Source organism: Lonchura striata, chromosome 1, assembly GCF_046129695.1.
Source record: "Lonchura striata isolate bLonStr1 chromosome 1, bLonStr1.mat, whole genome shotgun sequence".
In the NCBI taxonomy this organism is placed as follows: domain Eukaryota; kingdom Metazoa; phylum Chordata; class Aves; order Passeriformes; family Estrildidae; genus Lonchura; species Lonchura striata.
In genome coordinates, this window is record NC_134603.1 from 66,797,520 (window position 1) to 66,817,704 (window position 20,185).

Consider the following 20,185-nt stretch of genomic DNA (forward strand, 5'->3'; position numbering starts at 1 on the left):
TGGCACAGTCTCAAAATGGCACTGTCACATATTTGGCTGACAAAAACCATATGTTGTTTCATGCACATTTACTTCAAAATAGCCACATCAAAATTCAGCAAAGTTTTCAACTGCCTGGCATATGGTACATATTTAGTTTCTAGTTGGTTGGCATATGGCACACAATGAGCTTTTTTATCAGTTGGCACACAGAAAATACTGTTGATAGTACACACTTGATTTCTTCTTCCCTGCTTTCCCAGTAAAAATAATTAATTCACCTTTAGGGTTTTTAGCAGCAACAGCGGGTTTTCACATGCAAATATTCTCTGCATGCTGCAAAGAAACTGAAGTGCATTCACACATATTCACATCAAGAAGCTCACCGTTCTCTGAAACCTGAAATGGCCATGCAAAGTATGGCAAAAATGGACATGCATGTTAGCTCTGCATACTTCCCAAATTGCCTCTGTACTACATCTTTTGGGTGGCTGAACTATAATGACTTGGTTTGTCTCTCTGTTAACTATTTTTCATTACAGTATTGCGAAAGTCTTCTGGACTTCTCATTGTCTTTGGATTACACAAAATACAATGAGAATTTCTTCAGGTACTACGTGAACCTTTGAAGGAAAAAAAAAATCACACTGAAATACTGGAATGCAATCCAAATATTTCAGCCCTCTACTGAGCAGGCAAGTATTTATTCTAAGTAAATATATAAGCCAAAATAATGATGATCATATTATTCTCCATTGAGAGAACTTAAAACTCTAATACTAGATATGCAAGCACCTCTGCCCATGCCTTGTTTCTCTAAAGGTATCTTACCTATGACTGTATCCTGGACACTACCTAGGAGAGAATCAAAAATACAGAGTGTCATCAAGAAGTTGGCAGACACTGTAAATTCCAGTGATGTGTTTCTCACCACAGCTGTCAATGTGTAGGTATAAAATGAGAACATTTTAAAGTCAAGACAAGATTTGAATATGATTGAGATGAAAGCCTAGGAATTCTTCAGGAGTTCCTGGAACTAATGTGGTACTTTAGCAAGAAAGATTCTCAGCTTGCCATGGTTCAATGGTCCATATACACAAATGTCACAAATTAATCAATGAATAATCATAATTTCATATAAATTTTGGATATTTCTCTATTAAAAAAAAAACAAAAAACAAACTAACTGTAATGAAATAACCAAAAAGGTCAACTTCAAAGCTCAGATGGAGAAAGAAGCTGATTAAAATGTGGCCAGGACTCCTAACGCTTACTGCAACTTTGTCATCATGAAGCCACACTGAAGATTCAATAGAAACAATTCAGGGGAGATGCAAGAAATGCTTGAGAAAATTTGAACATTCAAAAGAATTCCAGATACTCTTCTAACAAGAAATATTCCACACATAGCAGAAATATGCAGCAACTTAGCAAAATCTAATGCATAACAAAGAGTAAAGAGCACTATCCTGACATAGGCCACTCTTTTAAGTTCCAGGAACAATAAAATCCAAGTATTAGAACAAAACAAGGATATGTTGTTACTCTTTTTGACAGTCTCTCTCTCTCTCTCTCTAGGGATAATATCAAACAATCCACCTATAATCCAAATCACTTGAAAAAGTGAGCTAAGTCCAGCAGGACTTGCCTTAAGAAACAGTACAAAAATGAAATCTCCCAGGAAACACTATCAAGAGAACAAAGCCAGCAAGCTAGACATGTGTCCATCACTTGCATTTCCATCATGTAATCCACTGCAGTGATATTAGTGAGAACTTATGAAGATGTTAAAAAAACAATTCTCAGTGAATGCTTGGTAGTGGCCTGTTTGAAATTAGCTCAAACTTTCAGTCCTACATCTACTGGGTCCATTTTCATACCAGGCAAAACACTAAATGGCAACCTCACAGGTGGCAAGATAAATAAATAACAGGCCAGTCTCCGTCCCTTGTCTTCAGACTTCTGCTGGTGGAGAGTGCAAAGACTCAGGAAAGGAAGCCTGGTCAAATCAAAAAGCATCAACAGCAAAGAAGGTGTGCCTGAGATGTTAATGAGCATGACACCTTTATAAGCTGATCCTTCTGAAAAGCAAGCCTAAGAACTTCTAACGCAGTAGAGGGATATGGACATTTCCGTTAATACTCAACTATAAATCTACTTTGAAGGAGACACAAGATTTGGTATCCTGCTGATAAGAACTCAACCCTCCAGTCCTATATGCCCTCAGAGAGAAGAAATATCTCTCTGGGCTCACCATCAAATCCCTTGTCAGGCAAATTGATTAGCCAACCACATCCCCATCTTTTTTCTTTGCCTTCCACTTGGAGATGTGCTGAGTGTCTCTTGTGGATGCATACCGTAAATCTAAAATGTGTATGTCTGTCCAAGACCTCTTGGTTCAATTGTTCAGGCATTGCCTAAAGTCTTGGCTGTTATTTCCCTTCAGCTACTCCAGCATAGGATTCCTTTTTCTTAGAATTCTACAGGGACTCCTTATCTCTCCCCACTCCCACTCCAGTCTTTTCCTCCCATTCCTTGTGTTGGTAAGAACAGGTGCAGACTGAATTGGTTCTTTCTTCGTGCTGTCAGAAATGATCCTTTTTTGTCCTCCCACCCGAGTTCCTCCTTGGACTTTCAGTATCATGGTTCCTTTGGCTCTGCAGCTGGGGCTGCTTTGGCCTCATTGCACGCTCATGCTCTGGTGCTTCCTCATCTGCTGAGATGCTCTTGTCAGTCATGCTTCGGGCAGTATTTGAACCCTCCTCAACCACCACTGTTCAGAAGGTCTCCCCTACTGTCCACAATGTGCACTTGGGTTGGCCTGCCTACTTTCGCAAGTGCTAAAACGGCTGCTTCTTTCAGTCAAGGGTTCACCTTAAATTCCTTTGTAGACTGACTTCAGAGATGTCTCAGTTATTGTTGCTCCTCCTTTGCTGCATACTTGCACTTCACAAAATATTCTCCAATGAAATTACAAAAGAGTAAGTAGCTGCTCCAAAAAAAAATTAAGTTCCTTTTTGCAGTTACAGGGCTGCCTTCATTTCCTCTGAAAGCCATAACACAAGTTTTACAAGAGTAAGTCCTACAAGACTTGATTACTTCAATGAAACCAATTGTTTTATATGAGAAAACACTGCAGCTCAGTAAGTCCAGATTTTTATACTGGGTAGTGGTACTGACACATTTCACAGTGTGAGACAAAGTTCCACAGACAGAATCTGTTTCCTTCTTAATACCAGTAGATACTGGATGGCCAAAGGACATTTCAGCACAAAAAGAATAAAATAAATCTGACTTCAAAAATCCCTTATTGTTTTGCTAGTAGATGAACACTCTTTGCCTTTGACCTCAAGTTCTGAATTCTGCAGATGAGTATCACATATCTCTTAACACCATTCTTGCAAACTCTTTAGAGCATCACATGCACAGAACCAAGGAACTGTTTTTCTTCTGCAGTTTCATTCCTGCTTGGGAAGATGGTGAACCCCATGCTAAAAGCAATTACTTGGGGTGCAAGTAATCTGAGTTCTGTCCATGCTCTATTTCAGCTTTTCTTACAACTGGCTTGAGCAAGTTAATGCTTTATTTTCTCTACCTATTAAGTGGGATTTGCAACCCTTCCTAGAACCAGTAAAATTGAGATTTTAATTCAGTTTGGAGCATAAGGAAGTCAAGTAATAGTATAGAGACCATGGCACTGTGTCTACATTAAGCCTGGTCTAATGTCCTCCACTGGCAGATATCCAATAATATGGGCACTTCCAGATGGTACGTCCTGCCCACATGTTCATGACTTCCTATGACCTTTCCAATAGTTTTGGTAGGTCTGAAAGAACAGTCATTCCCCATGCCCAGATCCTGCTGAAGTATACAGATTTCAGGCCTCTGTTCAGGTTCTATCCTGGCCAACTCTCTGTAACTGCCTTTGGCTGGAAGGCTACCCTGCCCCATCCATATATTCTCTCCTTTTGGTCCATTTGCCAGGCTTCCAGGTGCTGCCCTCCAATGCCTACTGTATTGCCAGGAGTTTTAGTAGAGAGGTCCTGTCTACCCACATGTTGATAGCTTTGTCATATTCTGGCTGTCTGAAGCTGCCCTGTACACCTGCTCTAATGTATTCTCCAAATGGTTTGTACTGCTCCATTTCATGCTGCAAATTTTTTTTAATGCTTCCAGGAGAAATATGTTAAAATAATCATCACAAGAGATACTTGCTCCCTACCCAGTTCTGAAATCCTAATGGTGGAAAAATCCAGATTATTTGCTCTAAAAGCAATATAGCACTAAACAAAATGGGTGTTTGGATATTTCTGACTATCAGTATTGGAGGAAAATATCTGTGGTTTGTAAGTTGAAATTATTCCACTGAGACTCTTAAGGTTCCCAACAAGAAAACTGGGGAATATAATTGGAAAAAATATATGAAACTAAATAAAATAAACTTCACCTACTTAGTACAGTGAGGACAAACATATGCAGCATTCAGTATTTGTAACGTTTTTCTTAAATTGCCTTGCATTATAGCATGCTACCAGCCATAACACTTCATAAAACCAAGCAGTGCAAGTTACAAATGCATTAATCACCAATAGCATGTAGCAGGAAATCAAATAAAATAAAAATGAGTGATGGCGACAATTTGCCCTCAACATGCATTCTAGCTCTCAATGTTAATGCAACATCATGTAGTGCAAATATAAATCTGTATGGCATGTGTTGCTTTGAGGACTGAAGTAGAGTTACATGATGCAAGTGGCAGAATGACATACAAACATATACAAAAAGCATTGCTCTGTACACCAATAAATTATATGACAGCAAACCAACTGTGCAAACACTAGTTATACTTTCCTTTTTACTAATTGTCTGTGGTCTCTTTTAAGTCCTTTATGATTTCTGCTACAATTTTAAGAGTTTTTTCTTGGTAGTAAAAATAATCAACATACCCCCACTGCCTTCAATTCAAGAACTTTTGTTTGTTACATTCAGCCTGTGCTCTACTGGAAGGTTATTATAATCTTGGCATTCATCTGTTGCATTTCTTTCAGAGAATCCACATACGCAAAATCTGTTGGCAGGAATACTGTTTGTCTAGTATTCAGTAACTCCTCATATATAAGGAGCATGACACTAAAATTAAGATCTTTGGTATTCTCTAATTATTCCATTTGAAGAGCAACAGACAGTGATAGTATAAATCATAGCAGCAATTAGCAGTATTTCCTCTTAACGAACAGATTGCATTATATCCAAATTAATGCAAAAAATAGGTAATTTAGAAAGCCAGGATGGAACAATGTAGGACCCTTTACTCTGGCACCTCACAGATTGTATTCTTGCACTCATGCATCAGAAATCACCACCCCAAAATAAACTGTGATAAACCCAACATTGTTTCCCCTGCCCTCCTTTTCACTTACCTTCTGAGGGCTGAGGAGTTCCACACAGGATGGAAGGGGTCTTCAGCTCTTCCTGGGACTCTATGGATGCTGGGCTGATGCACTTGGGTACAGGTGAGGATGGAGCTGAAGGAGATCTCAGGTTCAAGGACAGCTCACTTCTGCCTCGGCTGACAGTCCGACTCTTCAGCTCCTTCTCATACTCCTCTGCTGCCAACTTTTCCAAGTATTTGTATCTGAAAGTTAAATTCCAGAGGGTTTCCGTAAAGAAAAAGAAGCCTGTGGCTGATGCTTGTTTATGGATGAAACACCTGCAGGGAATGAGCTGACTTCCTGACACAAGGAGTACAGCACTGAACTGCCTGCTTGCTCAATCTGCCAAAAAGTGCACACTGAAGCAAAGACTACTGCCCTGAAAAATGTTAAATTGCTCATTACAGTACAAAAGTAAAAACCAGCAGAGTTAAAGAACCTTTAGCTATAGTCTGCACAGTCCTTCTCCTTTTTGGAAACATTTGTCTGTTCTCCTTTTCACCCTCCTCTTTCCTCTTCTTCCTCCTCCTCCTCCTCCTCTCAGCCCTCCCTCTCCCAAAACTAAAATGGGAGAGAAAAAAAAAAAAAAAAAAAAAAGAAAAAAAAAAAAAAGAAAGAAAAAAACCCTCCAAACCCAGAGCCCTTTAATACTGGTGCAAATTGCCAAAATCTGAGACTTGCTGTAAGGAGAGGAAAATGCAGCAGACAAAAACAGATCTTCCTGAAAATAATACCAACAATAAACGTTTGAATTAACTATCTAAAGATTCTGAACCTGCTTCTATTTGCTGTGAGAGCAATGCACTGGAATTCACTTTGTTCTCTCCAGAGCCTACAATGGAAAGTTTTTTTTTTTTTTATTCTGAAAAATTTCTCTGCCGGACTCAGACATCCAATAGCTTGTACCTGACGTCACATGTAGTTTATTCATCAAAGTCACTTTAAAAGAACAAAGATACATCTGTTTTGCATTTTAGGCAGGCAGAACTCACTAACTGTTTATTAAGACCAGCTACCAATCATATTCTTCATAGTATGCTTTATACATTTCGACCAAAATAACTTTTAAATATGTGCCTGTTCCAGATGTCTTCTAATTTTATCCACCATTATTTGCTAAGGAATAAATTCATGAATACAGCTGGATCAGGCTTTAGACTGTTTGCCTTACCCGCAAGTGAGCTGTTAAACAGGTTAGTCAAGACTACTGCTTATGTCCCTGAAACACTCTGGTCATCCCCTGTAACACACTGTTGTAAACACTTCATAACACTGAACACCTCTCCTCCCCCCTTCTGCATCACTGACAGCCCAAATTAGTGTAAGAGGGTGCACTAAAAGCAGGCAGGGTAAAGAAGTCAGCCATATGTGGTAACAAACATGCTTAGTACATATGGTAGCCACACACACATGCACATTTGCAAACATCCATATAGAGAACAAAAATATGGCTTTGAAGAGCAGTCCTTGTATTTTCAGAGGCAATTGCCTTACTGCAAACAGCAATAATGAAGAACAAACTCATTTTCTTTTATTCCTCCAGAGGTATGCACAGGCTTTGAACAAATTCTGCAAGAAAAAGAACCCCTACAGACTCTGGATGAAAATATAACAAGCTACATACTTGCATGGTTATAAAATAGGAACTGTTTACAGTTCTAACATGAAGCCAATTCTTGAGACTGAATCTTGCCTTTTCAATAGAGGGGAAAGCATTTCTCTGGCATCAGCATGATGTTTTGTTACAGCTCATGAAGCCACTCTTTCCTTAAATGTTGGTCACTTACAAAGGGTGTCTTCCTCCTCCTCACAAGCAGAGCAGATGGTATTCCAGATTCATAAAGAGTCATTCAAACTGATCACTTGGCACTAACAGGTACAGCCCAGCTGGCTGCTGCCAAGTGGGTTTTGCAGTTTGCCAGCAGACTACAACAAAGATCTGGATGGATCCTTGTATGATGTGGGGAGCTACAATGTTTTATTGTCCTCAGTTCTTTTTCAGGTGCTTTAACATTTTCTGTAGCTGCGTGCTGCATGGCCAACCAGCAAAGGAGAGACCATCATCAAGAGGCAACTTTTCAAAATATATCTGATTATTATACTGAAACACAAAAGGGAACCAGAACAGCAACTCCAATGGCAGCAAGCACATCAGCAGAACTCGTTATCAAATGCAAAGTTTAATAAATAGGTATAACTTAGAAATAAAAAAAAATAAATTCAAGAATCAGTTATTAATGCTTCACACTTGATAAATGACATTATTTAGGTTATTTTTTGTTTTTGACAAATATATTCATTGTTGTAATGCACTAAATAGTTATTTAGTTGTTGTTTTGCACTGGGAAATTGCACTGGGTAGCTTTTATCTTGCACTATGGAGTTTGTGTCACATTGGTCTCTTCCACACACCTTTCCCACACCCAAGCCTCAGGTGTGATGGTCTCTCCCTGGCCTGCTCCCCCTGCCCCTCTCTTCACCTGTGTCCCATTGGATGTGGCCCCTTGGTTCCCCCCACCCCCTTTTCCTGGGCTCAAAACCCCCCTGGAGAACACCTTTGCTCTCTTCTCTCTTCCAGATGCCACCCGATGCCTTGGCCTCTGTTACCCCCAGGGTGTCACCTGGATCTGAGGTGGCTCCTATTTAATAAACAGGATTTAGTCCCGAGGAGAAGAGTGCCTTTTGTCTTTTATCTTTGTTCATGTAGGATTCCTCCCCGTGCTCAGAGGGGACCAAGGGGATTCCTACAGCTGGCACCCATCCAAGGGGATTCCTACACTTCATAATGAATGAATGCCAGCAGCAGATATGCAAAGTCACGTAGACCAAAATCTGAACGGGTTGAAAGGATAAGCTACCATACCTCCACTACAGGATTGACAAATTGCCCCTGTATATGCTGTCATATTCTTTTAAACCATGGAAACCTGCACACACCATCTCGGCTATGCTGACTCTTCTCTATAGACAATGAGCCAAAAGTCTATGGCTATCCACTTGGTATTCCTCATGAACGTAACACTGGCTTTACCATCTTCAAGTTGATGAAATTATCATTTTGAGTTCTCTAGGTATCTGAGTAATGCCCTGAGGGCAACTTAAAATGTTAAGGTACCAACAAAATCATGATGATGGACAGTATTTGAACTGCACCTTACACTGGAGAGGGCTTGGGAGCTCAACTTTCTCAATTTTATTCTTTAATTACCACTGGAAAACATCCACCCAATCAAAGGGAAAATCATTGAACAGCAAGATTCATATGGGAGAAACATACAAATCAGTTTTTAGCTAGGATTCTAGGCATCTTGACCATAGGATTTTCTTAGTCTATGCACACTAAAACAAGTTCACATGCAACTTCTTATAGGAAATAAAACTTCATTTGTGCAAAGGTGTTTGTAAAAAAGTAGTTACAGAATGTCAATGTAATGAACTACTGGTGCAAGAGTTCATTTGCAAAAGTTTTCTCCAATATTTATGTGCTGCCAAAGCAAATATGTCTTTCCTCTTTATGATAGGAACTGATAGTTTGGTATCTCAGTTCAAAAGAGCCCTGTAGATAACAAAACCGTACTAATGAATAGTGAAATAGTCTCAGATTGCATAGCAGTAATGGTGAACACTTTCCCAAAAATATTCCAGTTGGCATTTTCCCTTACAACCTGAAAGTTCTGAAGAACTCGCTTCTAATTTGTTTCAAAACTTGCAGATGAGCATGCTCACTGAAGAAAGGTTTTACTCAGCTCAAATCAGTGCATGATGCTTATGTGCTCAGATGCATTTCATTTCAGAAAATGCCTTAAACTATTTGCAATTGTTTTGAGACTGGAAGCACAATGGAAAGCCCATTTACCTTTTCTTACTCTTAGAGATGCTAAAATAATTTTTTAATATTAGCTACTTCAGCCTCAACAGATAAAACTTCAGTCTGCAGAAACAAAATGACCCCTGTATGATGATTTTGTGGAAAAAAAACAAACCCCAAAACACAAAAGCAACCAGAAAAACCCCAAGTAAAAACATAGCAACACAATGATTTCTGAGATGGCTGCTCTCTTATTTTGATAATGTAACTCCAATTCTTGACAATCCAAAAGTACCTCCAGAGAGTAATCTCTAGAGGACCATAAAAGCAGTAACTTGCATATCTTCCAGGTGAAAACAAGCACTTCCTCCAGCATGCAATTACTAGTAGGGGTAGAGAAGAAGCTACTGAAAGACATTCCTTGAAAAATATGCTTTTATAAGCACATACCTCCCAGCCTAGCCCAGAGTTTCTAAACTTGTTCACTGAATGGAAAAAAAAAGGAAAAATAAAACCCAAACCCTTCATCCCTTCAAATATGCTATTTAAATAAAACTAAAACAATGCCCCAATGATAAACACTGTTAAGCTTTGTAATTTACTTGCTGTTGTTTAAAGAGATTGGCAAAGAAAACTTGGCTCTGAAAGATAAAAATATGCTGAGAGTGGGTCAGAACCACTTCTATCAGTCTGTTACTGCAGTTCTGCAATGATTGTGACCTCAATTTCCTTTAGCCTCACTTGCCTTTTCTGACCCTCCAGAAAACTTGGGACCCACTGGGTGGAAAAGACAGGCTTATTCAATTTATAACTCTACTAAATTTGGGCAATTTTCTGAAGTAAATAGGGTAAGCTTATTTCCCACACAAATAGATAAAAGATCATCAATCATTCTTAAGCATTCTCACTGCTCTTCATTTATTGCTGTGCTTACAGCTGGACTTCATTCTGCTCTTTAACAACTTCTTTCTTATAGAAGTCTTTTGGAATAAAAGTGTTTTGTGCAAGCAGAGTTAAAAATGTAAACATATGACAGCTCCACAGTAAAGAACATAGGAAGTACAAACAGCCAGAGGGAAGGATAGGGAAGGATGGATGCATGACATACAAACCTCTCTTCTCTTGCTTGTCTTAGTTCTTCTCTTTTGTCTAAATAGTCACGGCTAGAAAGACAATTACAGTAAGTTGTAGCAGAAACCAGAAGAAAAAGGTAAGTAATACAAATATAAGTACAGTAGGAGAAGCCAAGAGTGGTACATACAAACTGATCAGAGACAATGAAGGCTGTTGTCAAAAAAACTTGTTTGCTTTTCCAAAAATTGCTGAAGAGTTTACACTTATCCATACATACAACATCAAATATGTACTTTGGAAGGTCAATATAAGTAATTCTAAAAAACCCTGCAAAAAGTGAAAAACTTGAAGCATGCTTTGAAACCTGGGATCTGAAATGAGATTCAATGAACTGCACTTATCCATAGGGAGCAGACACATGAGTGGCTATTTAACCATAGTGGCTATTTAACCATCCCTCATTTGCTCCATCTTAGAATGCCCCAATACAGTGAGTGCAGCCCCTGGCAGGATAGACTGAGGCAATGAGCAAACCTGTTGGCCTTCTTTCCAAGGAATCTTTCCTTAGTGAGTTGTAGTTGCCACAGCTGGAAACAGGACAACAGACTGGCTTTACTATGAAGGACAATTCCTCATTCCAAGAGGGTGCGTGCAGCATCCATGGACAGATAGCAACCTTTCGCTTCCTTATTTTTCACTCAGAGTTTTAGATACAAAACTCCTTTTATGTCAGCTGCCACTCCCATAGCTCCTCAAGTAACCCATATATTTAACTTTTGCCAAGTCAAGTTTGCTGGATGCTTGAGTTTTGGAGAGGCCTGCCACATCCACAAACATGGATGCAAATTTAACTCAGAGCACAGCAGAACCCAGCAAATATCCACCCTGTCTCAGTATCACTGCAAGATGGTTCCTTACAATATATTTTTAATATTTGGTTGAATCTGGCAGAGAAAACTGATAAGACCTCCACCTTATTTGCTAGATTCTTTCACAATGTAAGCTGTGAGCACCAGAAAGATTTTCAGAACTACTCCTTTTAATAATGGCCTCTTTTTAAATTCTCTTTATATTGTATTATTAAATGAATTACTTATCATCCATTATACCAATAGCTATCAAACATCTGCAAGTGCTCTTCAAAAGTCCTTTAACAGGGAACACACATTACTGTTTCAGACCATCTCCATAGGCTTTGAATTCTGAACTGGTTATACTTTTACAACATTTAAGAAGTATTCCAGGAAATCTTCAGCAGGTAAATTTTAACATTACTCTTTCCCCGCTGACAACTTTCACTCTTACCTATAGCTGAAAAATTTAGGACATATTGTTTATTTATTTTTACTTTAGTTTAGGACATATTGTTCTATATATGCAATGGGTACAATAGTCCTTCTACTGAGAAAAATGTTCATTCTGCAAAGCATTCCTTTAGTTTGCAATAGTTTCTGAAGCTTTGTAGTTCCTCTCCTAATTCTCCAGCTCTTTCACAACTAGTGATGCTCTCCTTTAAATTATCCTCTATTTGTCAATAATGGTGCCAGAACCTAGTGCAATATTCTTGAGGCAGAGTTGGAAAGAATGAGATAACAAATGAGTCATGATGGTAAATCCAGTACAGCTCACGAGTTTAAAGACTGCGTTGCAAGTGCTATTTTTAATCAAAATACATCTTCAGAGACTGGGTTTCTAGCCAGACTGATGATATGATAATGAAATCCCAGGAACTCTTATGAAACTGTCCATGACTTCTTGCTGTGACTTTGTCTTCCTTCTGCCAGACTATTTAATCAACTGTGGGATGCTGTCTGTTTGTGAAGTCTGGTGGCTTTGGAGACCTCTGTTCAAACAAAAGTTGTAACTTTTGGGTTATCACAAAACTCAAATCCAAAAGACAAAAACACTGGGCATTGAAAAATAATTTTAAATATGTAGCATAATCATGATATTTAGTTTATCAGTTTTTGACTCTGAAATAAAGGGATGAAAATGTATTTTTTTTTTTTATTTATTTTAAGAAACCTCTTTTAGTGACAGAACAACCAGTGTAGCCAAACTCTACTGAAATGTGCAGATCTGTTACTCAAACAGGTCAATGTGCCAAATGCCCTGTTGGCTTATCCAGTCTGGGAGTTTCCTTTCTGAAAGATCATGTTGGCTGTCCATGGCAGCCTGCTGCAGCCTGATGATACCACTTGAAGGGAGAGTTTTTGGAACAGGCTGGAAGACTGCAACCTTATTGTTTCTGTTTCAGGAGAACTTGGGCAGCTGTTGGCTGCCAAAGATCCTATTATGGTGCTCTTCCACCTTCCCTCTGCCTCTCATTTCCTTCTAAACTAGCTATCTTCTGGAGCCAGGAGAATATCAATCAACCACTCCTAAGTTCCTCCTCTTTCCAAATTCACAGAATCACAGTCTGTTTCCACTTCTTTCTAAAGGGATGATTACAGTGAAAACAATCCTGCATACTAATAAACAACCTAACGTAAAACACTGTGCCATCTTTTCCGTAACTACCAATTCTAAGGCTACAAAACATTTATATTACCATTCTTTAAGTTATTGCACTATGTCTTCTAACTACTAAAAAAAGGTTTGCTTTTAACTCCTGTCTGTGAGGAAACAAATTGATTTCTTAGTGTACATTCTTCAGACTGAAGGCAAACAATTTCAGGTATAGATTCCACATCTGTCCTTGGCCCACTGCAGTCTTTTTTAGCCCCTCTGCTGGGATTTTCTAGGCATGGACTGAAGAGGTTGAGGGGGCTTGTCTCTTACTACCCTCAGACAGCACACCCTGGGATCCTACATCGCACAACATTTTCTCAGATGTGAAAATGCAAAGTCCTGCATTCAGCTGTGACATTTGTCTGGCCAAGGTTTGAACAGTTATTTTGGTCATTAACTTCTGTCAGCTGTTGATTCCAGGAGGAAGAGACACATGTTCAGAAACACAGGAAAAAGTAGTTAAAAAGCACTCCCATACAGCAAGGCATTTTTACTTTGCATAACTTAAAAGGAAAAAGATGTTTCAATGCTGTCGTCCCTTCCTCACTCCTTGATACCTTTTTCCCACTCTTTCAACTTCAAATCCTACACCTCATTGAGATTATAATTTGGTGAGTATATTAGCTAATAAAATCAAGCTTCTCTACATACCCAGTGTAATTAGCTGCCTTTAAAAAAAATAGCTTTTTTATTAAACGCCAAAATTTGTTATGTGTTTAAATCTCAGCTTTTAAGATACTTAGATCAAGAGAAGTATTTAAAGGGACATTATTCATCAATTCAATTATTTTGCAGTTGAATGTCTCGATGATTGAACAATCTATCACACATTAAAGCAAGAAACTGGGAGCAAATTTGGGTCCTACTTGAACTTGTTTCTTTCTTCACGTTCTATCCTTTGCAACCTTTCTTCTCTCTCCTGACGCCGTCTTTCTCTTTCTGCTGCCAAGGACTCCTGGTGCTGCCGAAAAGATGATGTAAGGAGACCACCCAAAGCTGGCCTGCAGAAAAGGAAGATCAGATTTCTCAGTGTCACTTTTATTGATTATGCAGGCAAAAAATAAGTAGCAATCATGCAGCAAGTAACATAATCTCAACCAGCAGAATGGCATGGCAATATTTATGTATGGATCTTTCAAAGCATTGGCTAAGAGTCTTCTTGCTGAATTGATTATAGACTCTGTGATGAGCTGAAGAAAAACAATTAGGGTAGGCTTCCTAAACAGCCAAATTTCTAAAGCAAAACAAAGTATGTGTAAAAAGTCTTCAGTCTGTTTCAACTGCAATATTGTCTAAATAATTTTTTTTACTTTATAATCCTGTTAATAGAAAAGCTGAATCTTGTAAAGGATTTTTGACATTTTAAAGGAAAAAAAACTGTTATGCAATGATGTTAAAAACAGATGTGTCACAAACACCTTAAAATACTCTATACAGAAAAACAAAAGTAAAGGAAGATGTCAGAAATGCCCTAGAGAATTCAAATGCTCTCTTGAGTATCAGGCATATTTTTCCTTTATACATAAATAAATTTGATTATCATTATTTCCCTGCTGCATGTGCAGTAAGAGCAAGATGAATCTCATATATAAACATATCAGTAAAACACAAAGGGACAGTTTTCTCAAACCATTTTTAAATACTAACAGAAATGATGGCCTCTACAGTAAAACTTTTCAAAGATATAAGGCCACTTTTACATTCACTTTTACATTCATAGTTTGGTGCTGACATAGATTTTTTTATTGGCTTTACTTTGTCTGGGAGAGTAGGTCCTCTTACACAACCTTCCCCTAACATGGTGGTATTGGTACCACAGACATGGCAACAAAGTGACCTCAGAGTAAATGTGTCTTTCTTTCTGTCTCTTAGACAGGAAAAAATCTGTATTGTACAGGGTAGTTTTATACAGATGCACACTAATTGAATTAGACTGATAAAATCAAAAAGACATAACTCATGTAGAGAGGTTTCTGTGCATCGTTGTAACATGAGTTTTGCAATGAAAGGATTAATGAGAGAAATAGATACTGCCTTTTGTGTAAAAAGAAACAAAACCCTGCCTGCCTAGAGGAAGGTTCCTTAACCAGTAATGCAAACCTGAATAAATTTTCCTTATTTTTAAGAACTCAGACCCTCTCCCTTATTTATTTACTTGCCTATGGCTGCACAGTGTAGGCATTTAGAATAATGGCACCAATTCACTAGTGAACATAGGTGCAAAAGAAGACAAAAATGTTAATGCAAACGTATCTTCCCCGAGAGTCTATGTCTGTATAACCAGGAACACCACAAAACATAGCCATTTCAGCCCCACTGGCAGCAGGGCAGCATGAATATAATGTCAATAATTTCAATAAATTGAATTTCAATATGTCATATCCCACCCGCATAAACATTACATAAGATGGTATAAAACTTGATATTCTGTAAGAGTCCCTGCTGGCACTCCTCCAAAGCTACAGTATCAATGCTGGATCACACTCAAAACCATAAAAATCTCTAATATGCTTCAGCACTAAGAAAAGTGGGAAAAAATCCTCCAACCCTGATAGTCAAGTACGTGTGGTGAATTTTCCCTTGAGCATATTTTAAATTTATTTTAACTTTTGACCTCTTAGTGCATATTTCAAGAGAAAGCTCTTAGCAGAAACAGTAGCACCACTGTACTAAAATTCAAAAGCTAGAGCTCCATCCCTGTAGTAGCACAAAAAAACCATGGCTATATTGTTGGATAGAACATCAGAAATTACTTTATGAAGGGGAAAATTGAACAGTGCCTCCATGTGAAGATATATGGAATTTAACTAGGAGAGATGGCAAAAGAGGGTTTCTATCAAGTCTTTGTTTTTATATGTTTTGTGTATTCTATATTTGTGCATTGATATCCCATCCTGCCCAGCTGCCATGAAGTCTGCAAACTCCATTTAGAGTCAAAGGAAGGTATGGCTTAAAAGAAGACTGAAGGAAAATTAAGGGGAAGGATGGGGTGATGCTGAGACCAAAAGAGTGATTGTAGGTCTGCACATCATCTAGCAGGTTGGAAGCCTTCGGCTCCGACTAAGCTCTTTGAGGCCCTACAATAAATGCACATTCTTATGTGGGGGATTACAGGGAAATCACATGGAGATGCACAGCTTAGTTCTGCAGATGGGATTCTAAGGTAACCCTGGTAGCAAAATACCTCCACACCTTGTGTGGAGCTTTGAGGTAGCATAGTTTGGCTAGCATTACTCACTGGGATAAAATTTGCAGATGTATGAAGAGCAGCATCACAATCTAAATAGAAGATCCAGAGCTGTATGTCCAGAAGAAAAGCCAGTGTCTAAGGAACTGAAAATGCTAGCTTGCCATCTCTTCAAAACTAACCAAACCAAGAGCAGTTAGTCAAAACTTGGAATTTCCGTATTTCCCGCTGGTTATGAGTGCATACTTCAGCTGAATTACAAGCTGTGAAGACACATACCCAGTTTAATTCCTTTGTGTCAAACACAGCATTATCATGCACAAGAGTTTGTTGCATGAAATGGTCAAATCTAACAGCTCAAGCTGCCAGAAGGTTCTGTACATAGAGGTCATAATTAAACAGACAGGAACACACTCAGCTGACCTCTTGTGTGACACTGACTTCTTAAAGCACAAATAGTGAAGGTTTTGGGTCTTCAATCACATTTAGAAAAGGGCAGGCAAAGAAACAGCACTGTTACAGCTGAGTTAGCGCTCGCTTAGTGGTTACACCCACTCAACCACACACATCTGCCCTCAGCGGGGACCACGCCTCACGCCAAACGCTCAGACCAGCTGCCTTATGAAGCCTCATGAACTCAACCTCACTGCAAATATCAAACACCACGGCTCGACTGGTGTTTCGGGGCCCCTATACTCCTTTTAATGTGCTCTGCAACTATAAATGCACAGTTTTAGTATTTAGTAAACTTGATAGGTAATTTTCTACATGTGCCTAAACTAAACCTGGGGTAAGCAGGTTACTTTCAGGATCTACACACCTGTAAAGAAACCAGAGGAAAAGCAAGCATTACGAGGTATTCCTCACACAGTCTAAACAATTTGAAAAGTGATTTGTCTATGTACACTTTATTGGCAAAATCTGAATATTGTTTCTGTATTTCCCTGGCAATAACACTTCGAGTAAATGTTCTCTTCCAGGGAGCACATACTTGAATTGCAAATGGCAGCATGACTGACCAAACCAGCTGGTGAGAAGGCTTGGGCTGAGCCACTGGGTAATTTTGTTGCTTTGATGCTGTTTGAAGGGTGACAGTGCCTTCAGGCCTCATGAATTTTTAGATCTTATTGAGGCAGGCCACATTTTAAAAATGGATAAGCAAGAAAAAGGCTAAAAAAACTTCTGGCATTGAATCAAAGGTGATAAGAGATTTTAATAGTAAAGAGATGTGAATGATCAATGAAAACATAATACAGTGATCACTTGCAAAATGGAGTTACAGCTAATATATGGCAGCATTTTAGTGCTGGTGTCATATGTTACCAGCTGGTAATATCAACCATTTGTTCAGCTCCACAAATACAATCCAGAAGGATGCTTACTCTGACTACTATTTTCAATCTTGTAGAGAATGCAAGGCTATTAAGAATGGACTGTTAATATAAAAAAGGTTAAGAAAAGCTTTCTTATGCCTGCTGTTAAAACCAGTAAAAGCTAAACAAGCTATGTTATTACTTCTCCATTACAGAAAGAAAATACACAACCAGAAAGCATCTAGATTTGTGGATTTGTGAATAGAGCTCCTCACCACAGAATCAGGATGCAGGGCCAAAGAGGTCATTAGTAACTTATCTTACTGGAAGAAGAGATAGTAAAAGGAAAGAATGGGGGGGGGGGGGGTGTGGGAAGAAAAGGCAAAACATATACACAGAGCATAGGATATGAAGCCAAAATGTTGACTGTAGGCCAAAGCTCTTCTGAATAAAAATTCAGCCAGCCTGACCTACAGCATTTAACAAAGCAGTGAATTAGTAATCATTATTAGATACAAATTAATGCAGACACAAGATCTTTCACCCTTTTTTCAAGTTCTTGCAGTTTTCTGAAAATACTCCATCATGGACTGTGAAGGGGTTATGTGTCCTGAATTACTCTAATCTTGTTGCAAACTGAAGAAAATATTTCTATCTTATTGAAAGCAAAACTGAAATTCTGAATGAACTTCATTCACATAAGCTCTGACATATTATTTTGTGGCTGCCTTTCCTTCTGTTCAGTTGAATTTTTAAAATTTTCTAAAGCGAAATTGTTATCTACAGGAAGAATACAAAATACAAATGTATATTTTTATGAGCTAAAAAAAATTAACAGATGACTTATGAGAGGAAATCCCTTTAGGTCATAAGGTTAATATTCAGGATTGTCTTTAATACAACATGGGGCAGAGTCAATAATAACTTTAATAAGGAAGCACTAATTACCTAATTTTGCAAAGTGCTCCTGTTCCAGCAGCCATGGGAATGCTACAGTGAGGGTACAACAGTCAGCAGCTCCTACTTGGCCTTAAGTAACTCTAAATGTCTTTTGGCTTTAACAAAATAAATCCATTTTCCAGCTTAGAAAGAGACAAAAGGGGAGGCAAAGCTGCCAAGAGCCATATTGCTTTTTACAGTTAAAGAAACTCTTCATGTGTTATGTCTCTCCACATGACATGGCAAATTCAAAAGCATGTTGATATAAGACTTTGCAAACAGACTAAACATTACTTAAGGAATCTTTATAAAAACTTCTCTCAAAAATAAACATAAAATTGAGAGCTAGAACTACTAATGCTTCCTTTAAAGAAAGAAATTTGAGAATGACCAAGAGAAGAACTTATTAATGTTACACTTTGAAGTGGCACAGGGGGACTACCCAAATTAGAGCTACAGCAGGACAAAGCTGTAGAGAGCCTGGGCAATGCACAAAGACTTTGTACACACTCTCCTCTTCTAGCTGACCTGTGCAGCTTTTACACTGTGCTTCTGTGTGCAACCTGCAGCTTCTCATCCTCATGTGGGTTACACCTTGCCTGGAAGTGACTTGCAGAGCTCAGGCATAGACTGAGGCCAAGGTGGATGAGCCCTGAGCATCAGCACTGCACATGGCATGTTCAGCCAGCAACACTCTGCAGTCTGAAACCACAACCAGTTCATGCTTCTGTTTAAACATATGCCCTATGATGAAGTCCACAAAGCTGCAATCAAGAATATTGCTTACACAGTAGTTCGACAAGCAGCTAGGCCAGTGCAAGCCACGACTGCTTCCCAAACTGCAAATCATCAAGTAATTCCTAAGGTCATTTTTCCTCTTAAAATCTCAGCAATAAAGTTGAGGCTTTTGCCCTGGGCCACTATTATCAGCCAGCAAGCTATCCATTCCTCATTTCCTTATTATGTTACTCAGAGTGAGAGATGTGCTTGGCAGTTACCACAAGGAAAAATCACCACGGTCTCTGGTCTGAGAGCCCAGAAGGACACACAGAAAGAACAGAAAGGCAAGGAAAGAGGAGCAGTTCTTGGGAGAGCAGCAGCTTTGCAGGGTGTATAGCAGGTTTTGGTTCATAGGTTTCTGTTTTACCTTAGTGCTTAACAGCTGGAGTAAGGGAACTGCAGAGCAAAAATCAGTGATAAATGGCTAACAGACTAACAGATAAAAAAAAAAAAAAAAAAAAAGAAGAACCGAAGAACCTGCCAAGAAGCTTCATCCAGCAGCATCTCCTGCTGTTGTCAATTACTTAGACCTTTAAGTTTAGTAGAAAATCTAACTGAAAAGCTGCTTGGCATTCTCAGGTTTTTTGTTTGTTTGTTTGTTTTCCTTTGCTTTAAAGAGAGAAATTTGAAAGAAAGAACGAGGTTTCCAGCAAATCACTATTTGAGGCACCTGGAAAAGGAATAAAACTCAAAAGAACAGTATCTGCAGACTTTTCCTGCACTTTATGCTTATGCTTCAGGTATGGTGTTTAAGTGTCAGAGGAGAAAAAACCAGCTATAATCTAGGCCTGTTCATCTCACTGTCTGTGATCTGTTTTAGAAATAAATGTTTGAAGGTAAATTTCCTTTAAAACTTATAGAAGAACATGGAAATGAACACTCAATATTCAAGGCCCTGCATCATGGGAGCCCAAGGTAACATTGCTGTAGATCAAAAAGCAATTGAGATGGAAAACATATTAAAGAATGCGAAATATATTTAATATTTCTTAAACCTATTTTCTAACGCTCTGGAAAAGCTGGAGATGCTTCAAACACAAATAATCTGCAAACACCATAGCAGGCCTTTACCAGGCTTCGAGATTTGGAAGAACTTCTGAGGGACCAGCCAGAGGTGGAGACTAAGCTCACAGTGACTGGTGAAAAGCCTCAAGAAGTGGAG

General features: G+C 38.7%; 1 protein-coding gene across 7 annotated transcripts in view; it reads right to left on the reverse strand.

The window, feature by feature from the left end:
- The window catches only part of FHOD3 (formin homology 2 domain containing 3), a 368,733-nt gene that overhangs the window by 68,980 nt on the left and 279,568 nt on the right, over positions 1–20,185 (reverse strand). For 4 of the 7 annotated variants that reach the window (XM_021543129.2, XM_077785054.1, XM_077785040.1 and 1 more), the window contains 4 exons: positions 13,671–13,805; positions 10,332–10,382; positions 5,400–5,614; positions 811–834 (listed from right to left, as the gene is read on the reverse strand). In XM_021543129.2, the coding sequence (XP_021398804.2) occupies positions 811–834; positions 5,400–5,614; positions 10,332–10,382; positions 13,671–13,805 (425 nt within the window). The remainder of the gene's footprint in view (positions 1–810; positions 835–5,399; positions 5,615–10,331; positions 10,383–13,670; positions 13,806–20,185) is intronic. The other 3 variants (XM_021543138.2, XM_077785050.1, XM_077785047.1) reach the window with 1 other exon arrangement.